At 52.0% G+C, this 10,016-nt stretch overlaps 1 protein-coding gene across 1 annotated transcript; it reads left to right on the top strand.

The window, feature by feature from the left end:
- Window positions 1–8,334: 8,334 nt before the first annotated feature.
- JN550_001026 (uncharacterized protein) lies at window positions 8,335–9,612 on the top strand (the record flags this gene model as incomplete). Its single annotated transcript, XM_049308502.1, has 1 exon — window positions 8,335–9,612. The coding sequence occupies one exon, from the start codon at window positions 8,335–8,337 to the stop codon at window positions 9,610–9,612; it is 1,278 nt and encodes a 425-aa protein (XP_049176932.1).
- Between the last annotated feature and the right edge of the window lie 404 nt (window positions 9,613–10,016).

The raw sequence follows: 10,016 nt of genomic DNA, 5'->3' as shown, positions 1-10,016 counted from the left end.
TTTCGTCACATGCATAGCTTAAGCGAGCACCAATCACCCCAAGATAGGATGCCATCGCCTTACTTCAGTACTCAGGGGAGGACTAGCCCAGCAGATCCCAAGCGCTCACCGCCAGCGATATGAAGATTCGGTGTGCTTACACCCCGATTTGAAGCTGGGGTCAGAGCTTCTTGGTCCTGGCTCAGGATTCTCGCCGCGTTTTCGCAAAGATAGAGAGGCTAGAATAACCGACCATAGATTCCCCAATCACTCTCTACTGAGCAATCGTTCACCCTTCCCTGATGTACATAATGCTAGTATAGACACGCCGCCGAGAATGTATCCGGCTAAGGGCACCGGGCACCGGGAACCCGGAGCTCGTGTGCTTAGGGTTGTAGGCACCTGATCCTAGGTCCGAGAAGACTTCAGGTAAGCAAGTACCCGCGGTGTACCTAGCAGGCCGGCCTGTTTCAAGAAAGATTGCAAGTCGCGTTGCTGATCCCGAATTTGGAACCCCTGGTTCTGCCTAACTGGGATCGTTCCAACGGATCCAACACATTCACCAACAGGATCCACCGTACTGTATGGAGTCGAAAACTCGGTCGCGGCCTTGCTTTCCTTGCTCTTATACGTTTGTGGCTCACAACCGTTAGATTGCGTCTCGTTAGAATTTGTTGGCAGGGACATGGGATAGGCACAGTTGTCCTGCCTCCGCTCGATTCTATGAAACTTCCCGTGGGGCTTTGATTTGCGCGTATGAACATGGCTACCCTACGAATCTGATGAAGGTGCCTGAGGCGGCTCGAAAAACATCTTAATTATAATAGTTCCCGGACTGAAAAAGCTGTGAGCCACCCGCTTGATGGGAAGTACCCAGTATGCCGAGGGTCATACCTTTCCACGGGGTTTGGCGGCCTATAACATGATCGATTTCCAATTTGCCACAATCACGAAGTAAATACTCCTCCAGTAAAAGACACTTAGATTCTGAGACCCCGGGGTTTACTTGGAAAATCAGCCCTGAGTTGAGAAGCGGAAACACCTGGCGTTTCCATGTTTCCGAAATTGTACGGGCGACGGGCCAGGAACTCTACGTAATCCCTCCTCAGACCAAGAGAAACGCCCGCGGCTGGTGACAGAAGCGGCAATCTCCTTTCTGCAGTCATCGAAGAGAGGTCATGCGCTAGCTGAGGGCTGCCACGAGATCTGAATGAGCGCAGCTGGCGGCCTGCCCGGAAGCCATGTGCCTCCAGACGAACGTGAGCGCTGAACTCAACACTGATGGTCGCAAGCTTGGTAATTACCGCAGGTGGCATTCTAGACGTGAGGCGCACCGAATTTATCACCGAAGTGATGGTGCCAGCCCTCTGCTAGTTGTTCCATGAACCTTGTTGACTCCAATGGCAATGGATGAGGTTCTGCTTGGTTTCGTACTGTTGTTGCGCAGGTTGGCTGGGACTTCCACTAAGCCCCCAAGGCTTGCCAGGGCCCCCCCAGTTCTGCCATACTCCCGCCTCGAATCGGCTGCTAGGGGGGTGCACTTTGCCAATCACGGTAAGATCGCCCCCCGCAACACACCAAAGATCCGGTGACGAAAATCCCTGATCCCGTCTGGCCCCCAAGCCCCTAGGTACCTACAAAGGAGGTACCGCGTGCGACGATTGGCGAACCAAACTTCACCCATCCTTGCAGCCGTAGCCCTTTGACCAGGGGCGTTTGGCGGCCGCCGGTGAAGGAGCAAACTACTGCACCCTATCCGTCCTACAACACTTGCCACGCTACACATACACCATACATGTATCAGTGACCCTTGATACATGCAGCCGTCGTTCAGACTCCCTGTACGGCTACTTGTGTCTACGTCCAGGGGCCTTAGGCAGCTTGAGTGCCGCAGAGCCTAAGCCCTTCCGGTCAAGAAGCAAAACGAAGCCGTCTGCCATGGTATGCCATGACGCTCGACGGTTAAGCCAGCCATTCTACGGTCCCGAAGAAGTATCTCGGGCGGAGCCGAACGGTGGCCTATGAGCCCTGTCACAATGAGTCGGGCTGGAATGTTTCTCGCAGTTGGCCTGTTTTCATCAAGTCCAGACCAAAACCGAAGACCCCGGATTATGATGACCTTGTACAAGCTACCCTGGATGACTAGGCCTTTCTTGTCTGGCAATGTCCCGCATGTTGCCCATGTGTGCCCCCTGTTTCTGCGTCTTGACTATGCGCCGATGACTGGCTTACTGCATGGCAGCTTCTGCTGGAGTTTACCAGGTTCCATCACAGGCTCTACTCAACACACCCACGTTATGTCGTGGATCTGGATGCTTAAGACAACACCATACATACGTTGTGGCCGTCCCCAGTTGAAAGTCTCTGTGATATGTCACATCACACAAGATCTGGATGTTCTCCTAGGTTCCGTATGAGGCCTCGAGCAAAGCCTAATCCGTCCGTGATTTGGTTGTTTTGGGCAAGTTGGGCTTGCAGCTCGTGGTTGAGCCAAACGTGCCACTGATGCCGGACGTAGATCGTGATGTGCATGTGCAAGAGATGTACTACCCACGACCATGATTCACGGTGGTGCCAAACCATGCGGCTAGTTCCGATTGGACTTGTTTGTTTACATATTTTTCTCGGGTCCAGGAACGAAGGAACTGTCTGCCAGAGGTTCAGTCCTTATGCGAGGTTGCATAGGAGATGAGGTAGTAATCGGACAAATACTTCTAAATAGACCTCATGCGGTTTCGGCGTTTCTTGAGCACGAATCCCTTTCGATCTGAATGCCGGCGGACAATATCACCTGCAGTCAGTGTACATGACTTCGAGTGATCACTTTGGTACTCAAGAATGGATCGCGGCATTTGCCACTGCAGTGAACCACGAAACGGTCCAAGAGAGTCAGGATCTGAAACACTCGGCTTATCTTGAATGCAGTTCGAGGGAGGTTGGCAAGACTCCACCTGTAGACGGGAACCTGCACCAACGCTCTTGAGAGCCACAGAGCCTGCTACTCCTAAGGACTTTTGCTATATTAAGCTCACATGAGAAGCGATGACAAATCGTATCTAGTATCTTTACTTGAGAAGCGAGGCCATGTCAGTCAGATCTACCATCGAGGATTCCCCGGGTCCGAACTTTGGACCCTGGCCAAAAATCTCGGGTATTTTTAAATTTCATTGGTTGCTCACACGGAGAGATCCAGCTGCAACGAACGAGGCTCATTTTCCTGTTTCTCCGGTCCTTGGAGGATTGCGGGATGGGTTGGTTACAAGCCTTGACACATAGTTTAGAATCAGCCTCTAAGGCCATGTGTGCCCTCGCCTGGTAATGATCGCGGTCTGGCTCTGGACGAAGAGCCAGGAATAGAGTCGTAAGTGAGTACGCGGAATCTCCTTTGAACAGGTTAGAAACTATCTGTATATACCAAAGGTGGCGACTAGCGAGTGGCGTTCGGCCGATTATCTGACAGAAAGTCTACTTCACGTGTCAGAAAGCTTGAGCTCGTCCTGCATTTCTACAGGCTGGCAGTGAGACCAATGGCTTGGGACAAGATGCCACTACGTCCGTACACTGAAGACTTTCGCCGGACAAGCTGGCTATGGATGGCTCCTCGTGGTTGAGCTAGTAAACCTTTCCGGCTGCTGGCTAGCTGACCAATCTGAGAGGGGCGCCAAGGATTAGATACAGTTGACCTCGTGGAGAACACATTCGCTCATCTCTTGGGTAGGGCCGAAAGCTAAAATAAGCGTCAAGTGGGTTTGCCGGTCCATTGCAAACCTTGCTTGTTGGGCTCGAGTATAGTAGTTGCAGTACAGCGCCAACGCTATTGCCCTTCATATAGTGCTATACTACGCGAGATATCTGGTTTCCTAGAAAGCCTGCCGCCATGACCGTTTCTAGAGCATTAGCTTGACCTAACCACCAAGTCAACTTTTGGCGTTGAGTGTGTGCCATGCGCTGGGTGCATTCTCTCCACGGCAAGAGAAAATTACATAACCGAGCCTAAGGGGGCCTAATTACATCAGCAAACCGGTTCAATGAGCCAATATACTTGCGGTTCTTGAGATTGCGGCGCTCTGACCTTGGTACCGAGTTTTGGCCTGCTCTCGCCCGCGAAGGCTCGTAAGCAAGTCCTGCAGGTTGCCGAAGACTGGACCCTCACTCGACCAGCCAGATCCATTCCCAACTACCAGAGATGTTTGTGGCGTCTCGTAGAGCGAATGACGGTAGGGTAGCTGCATATCTGATGCATGTAAAGACGGAGCGCAAGAAGGTAGATCGATAGCCAAGTATGTCGAAGTCGTGGTCTGCGCCCGCGTCTGCCGGCTCTCTGCGCTCCTGATTCTGTCACAGATGCCGACCTGGGCAATCTTCAGTTGAGCCTTGGCCTCGAAGACTACAAGAGGAAGCACACTGCTTGCGGCTTCGTTCATAGCTCAGGCTGTCCGCTTGGCATGTCCTTGTAATACTAGATTCCTTAGCAGAAACCACCTGCCGTGTTGGTATCAGCAGGGCTGCCTGGCTATGGTGAAGGGGAGCAGATCAAGCCCAGTAGCTTCAGCAGCAGCTCCATCTCAGACTTGTTTGGCTGGCAAAGCGTGGAGGGACTAAAACAACTTGAAGCAATCTCCCTGCACCTCGGCGGCTTCTTGCCTTGATTGTCAGAAACTTCTGGACCGCACCTGCCCAATGCTTAGGGTCTAGCACAGCTTCACTTCACCTCGCTTCATCCCACTCAACTGACCAACACCTCGAAGTCCTCTCTGATGATTTGCTCCTCTGGCCCAAACCCACATTCTCTAGTGCCGCGCGGTAGTTCTTCGATTCTTCCGAGGCTGGTCTGTCACAGACTCCTCGGTACATAACAGGGCCCCTTCTGGCTACACATATACATCATCGCGCGCTCTCATTGGCATCACCGCAACCTCCCATGACCGAACTCTAAACCAAACTGATGACCCGGCCCTATTTCCATCACTCCACATTCTCCAACTGTCAAAGAGCCGCCGCTGTCTCAGAAGCTTCAGCTTGCGCAACCATTTCCTCCTGATAAATCCCATTAAGGAGCAGAGACTGTAAGTTTGACTCTGGGGAGTCTAATCCGAGTTCTATTCCCAGGATCCGCTCTATCTGACATGGCAAGCGGACGCCGCCGCCTTTCCCTGGCACAGCCCATCACATCAAGGCCACTAGGCCAAGACTACTGCCTCAGCGTGGTACAGCTTATATCACGCATCTGAGCCTCCAGCGCCATCTAGAAGATCTTCCGTGCGATCCAAACCACACAGCATATCTCCTGCAGCTGTGCTAGAGGGTATATAACTTCGCTTTGCTCCAAAACCCTGAGCTCTACTTGGACACTGGTACAGTCCAGACGAAGTTTTGATTGCTCACTGATCACCTACTGCAAAACATACACACGTACACACAATCTGCCGGAACTACATACACGTTTGTAGTCCTGTCTGCTTTGGCGGGCAAGCCACTCGAGTCGACGCATCTTTGGCGCTTCACTCCCACTCTTCAGGACGCCGTTGCCGTTTCCTTCCTTCCTTCCTTGAAAAATATTACTTCTCTCTGAAAAAACGCACCATAGCTATATTGAAATCGGGTAAGTGGCTTTGCTTGGTTTCTACCACATCCCATAACCTCAAAGTCGTTTGACTATTTGCTCCCAGCAATCCGGTGGTGTGGCGTTCTGAGCTGTTTGCATCATTCAATCAGCGCGCGAAACGCATCCTGCTAATGGTCAATATACAGAGACACCGGAAGGCTCTATTCCAGGTTAGTGTGCGCTCTCTCCCGAAATGGCGCAGCATCGGATCGAATGCTGCAGCTGTACTCCGTACGCCGCAAGAGACTGGAACGGACGCTGCAGTCGATCGAGACTTGAGGGCGATACGCCAACGAGAATGCGCCTATACGAGAAAGCTTGCGTGTTGACACGATCCGCGTTGAGCTGAAGCACCCGGCTCTGGGCTTGCACCGTCTGGTTCCTGAACCTTGGCGTGATCCGGAATCACCATCCTGTTTTCGTCTGTCAATTAAATGATTCCTATAAGAGATCCGCCTTCGGATGTTGAATGTGCTGACGAGGTTTTGATCTAGGGTTGGGTAAACAACCTGCAGGGTACTTTTCCCTTGTACGGATCTATAAATCCTTTGATTGGAGGCACGCAACTACTCGAAATCTGTACAAGGTGCAGTCAGCCCAGGTAAGATCCTGGAGCAACACCATCAGCGGGCTTTGAACTATGCGTTCCTCACCCGCGCCGCTTGCCCAAGGCTGGCTGGCTGATTTACATGATCCCTGCCTGTCTGTTGGTCCAATGGAATACCCTGTCGTGCTGACGGTTGGCAGAACGGAAAATTGACCGTTACCTTACTTACTAAAAATCCACCGTCAACGCATCCCGACAAGAGGGATTGCCAAATTATTCATATGAATCCAACACTCCCCAAGGTACTTGACACTTTTTGCTCTCTTGTATATGCACACCACATCCTGTCAGCTCGCCATCACGATCGCTGCGCGCCACAACGTCGATAGTAGCTTCACCGCGCGCACCTGCCGTGCCAGGTGCATTGAGCTGCTTTATTCTGCAAGCGCCGCCAATTGGACTCAATGGATCTCCGCGTTATGGAAAAGCAGGCTTAGATCGACTTACAGAGAGTTTCGGCGAGTCTGCTCGCAAAGCAAGAGGCACCAACAATAGGTCAGTACACCTGATGAAACAATCGCATGGCATCTGAACCTTTATCCTTTCCTACCCAGCCTCATTGATTGGCGTTTTCTACAAGAAAGAGAGGAATTACATCCACGGGAGAAAATCATGGCCTGGTCCAATTAGGTAACTTTCTGACCTCGTGGTTTTCCTCGATGCAATGAGTCAGGGGACGTGTCCATGAGGAAGGGCAGCTCCCTCCGCATGCTTGTGCCACTCGAGAAGGCTCTTCATTCACGAAGCTGTACCGCACGCTTGCTCGATAGTTTGATGCACATCGATTTGCCCCTTTCTGCCTTCTTGGGTGATATTGCCGTCACACATCTCCGATCCACTTTCACAGCAAGATCTTTCTGTTTTCAAAGCACCTCGACCGCGAATGCTCTTATATCCAGCCCCTTACTTACAGAACAATACCAAGTACTTTAACTATACAAATCAACCACTGACTTTTGCCATCTGCACTTAGGTCAGCAGAATACTACAGCTCGATCACTCGCCGCGCAATGCCAACAACCTGGTAATAGAGTCGCCCTACGAGGCCTTTTCATGACGAAACAATGATGCTTAGTTCTATTTGAATTTTTCCACTTCGCTGAAGACTCTCTAACTTAGCCGTGCTTCCAGCCGGATTTTGATCCATCGCCGCCCTCTTGCAACGGGTTGGACTACATCGATATATCAGGCACCTCCGATATAAGGTTAGTGAAACCCCCTTTACCCTGACCATCATAGTGATCGAGGCCCTCCCTTCATAATCGACTTCCCTATGTATCATCAGACAGGAGAACCATCACTCTTGGTTCTCTTTTGTTTCATTGAAGGCACCCGAACCTTTACGACGCGAGCCACGCAATTAGAACATTGGAAAGCTTCTCCGCTGCCACAGGCGCTCTCCGTCGACTAGGCCGGGAAGGCTGTGTGCAAGAGCCTGTGGCCTTCTGTAGCTACAAATGTGCTACCTCAAAGCCTGTGGCCTCTCCAGTTGCTCGCCGCGTGGTGGCGTGGTTCATGCCTTGATCCAATCCCCGCTGTTTCTGTGGCACGCCAGTGTTGGCAGTGTTACCGCCTGTGGTACTTCAGCACTTCCTCTCACCTGGCAAGTGATAGGAGTCCTGTTGTGTTAGCTTGCATATCATTTTAGTCCTGATCAGTTATTTGCTGGACCTGCTGCTGATTCATTCACTAGGTACAGCCAAGACTCTACTGCAACTCCATTAACATTAGAAACCCAGCCTCCGCCGCTTCCCATCTTTCCGGCGCCTCTTCACACAGGCACTGGTTATGCCCCCGATAACCCATTTTGTTCTCCAAATTTCTCTAGCTTGGACGTAAGGCAACGCCTGGGATCAAGGTGAGCCACAAACTGCACACATTTAACACCCGGCCACAAAGCAGTTGCTTTAATGCTTACCATTGAGTTTGCAGCACCTCCTCCGTGGGCATGGCACAGAGCCACCGCATCAATTCGTTGCCAAACCCATACAGCGCCAGAACTATCTACGCACCATCGCAACCTGTTTTTCCTCGAGCGGATCACCAACGATCACCACAGTTCCCTGGGGCCCCGCGGCGACATCCCTTGTCGCCCACACCAAGCCCAAACATTGGGTTTCCGAACTCTATCAATTCAATCAGGATGGATTCCAGCCAGTATGCCCCGAAAGGTCAGGCCAACATTCCACCACTGCAACCAGTTGTTACGCATGGCCAGTTGGTCTATGTTCAAGGTCATTCCCATACGCCTGTCAAGATTGACATTCATGGGACGATCGACAAGGGGTTCTTTCTCTCTGATGGTGAATGGACCTGCTATCGACGCAATTACTTCTCCTGCATCTGCTCATACAGCCTGACCCCAAACGTGTCGGGAATAGCAATGCAAAGTCTCAACGGGATAGCGATGCAGTATACGCCCAACGGCTCGGCCACTGCCTACGATGTCTACGAGTTCGCCATGACCATCTCAGCTGTGGTCGCCGAAAGTGATTCACACAATATTGAACTAGTCCAGCACACCCCCAAACGTGACAAGGGACCCATTTCCCGACCAGACAGAGTGAAGCTCAGTCCAAAACAGCCGACGCCGACACCCCACCCCCTGGGCGGAATGTATACGGATACGCATCGCCTTGGTGCTGGAAGCTCTGCGGGCAGCCTGTACGGAGAGTACTCTCAATCTCCAGGAGGTCACCCAACCGAGCACACTTTTGAGCGCATTCAGTTCAAACAAGCAACAGCGAACAACGGCAAAAGACGGGCGGCACAGCAGTATTATCATCTAGTAGTGGAACTATACGCCAACGTCGGCGAACTTGGGAGGGGCGCTCCACACGAGTGGATGAAGATAGCACAACGGAAATCAGCCAAAATGATCGTGCGAGGGCGCTCACCAGGTCACTATCAGTCAGAAAGGAGGGGAAGTACCAGCAGCGGACCGGGCGGGTCAAGTGGCACTCTCGGCAGCTATTCGGGATCACAAGTGCCCGACTACGGCGGCGGATCGTCGATGCTGGGCACCAGCTACGGTGGCAGTGGTTATGACCCACGGTCAACTCATCACTATGGAAATTCACGCCACCACGACCTACACATGGATCAGGTCATGTCACCTGAGGAGGCCAAGGTCATCGACAATACGAAGGAATACCAATACTACCCAACGCCTATCTACGAAGGCACCGACATTAGAGAGGGCATTCCCATGTTCTCTCCCCGTAACGACCAAGATTCAGTAATCCCCTCGCTTTCCCGAAGTGCTGACCCACCAGCATCCTCCAGGCTCAAACATGAGCATGAGCCGAGTCTCCCCAGTATATTTTATCATCCCGGGCCGGCTTATTATGGACAAGGCTGCAGTCGGTTTGAGGGCAAGTCAAGCTCGGCAGGGTACTACCCAATCCCCCAGTCGACTTGATCGCGCATCGCGGCGAGTCCTCGCACCCATCAGCAAGCGACCTCTTGCGATGGATACTCCAACTTGGATGCCGTGGCGGTGAACTAAACCGCAATAGAATTTCCTTTGTGATAGGGACTGGTAAGGAAAACGGCATTGCATGTTCGCTCGGATGCTAGGCTCAGAGAATACCAGGCGCATGTTATAGGGCAGACAGAACGATCATGGATCTGCATGGAGGGCTATCGCGGGACCTAATGGGAGTCTAAGGCAATTTGCTTGTTTGACGGTCAGATTCCATGCGCATGTGTAAAATTTGGCGTGAGAACTGTTTTGTGGTGACAGAGAGGATACCCAAGGTTATGATTCAGCAACTTCATCGAAGGCAGGAAGGAGTGAATGGTATGGCATCTGGGTGGCGTTGG

Source organism: Neoarthrinium moseri (assembly GCF_022829205.1).
Source record: "Neoarthrinium moseri strain CBS 164.80 chromosome Unknown scaffold2_Wmoseri_CBS_16480, whole genome shotgun sequence".
Taxonomy (NCBI): domain Eukaryota; kingdom Fungi; phylum Ascomycota; class Sordariomycetes; order Amphisphaeriales; family Apiosporaceae; genus Neoarthrinium; species Neoarthrinium moseri.
Note: the sequence above shows the minus strand (reverse complement) of the source record. Positions and strands in the feature narration are given on the sequence as shown.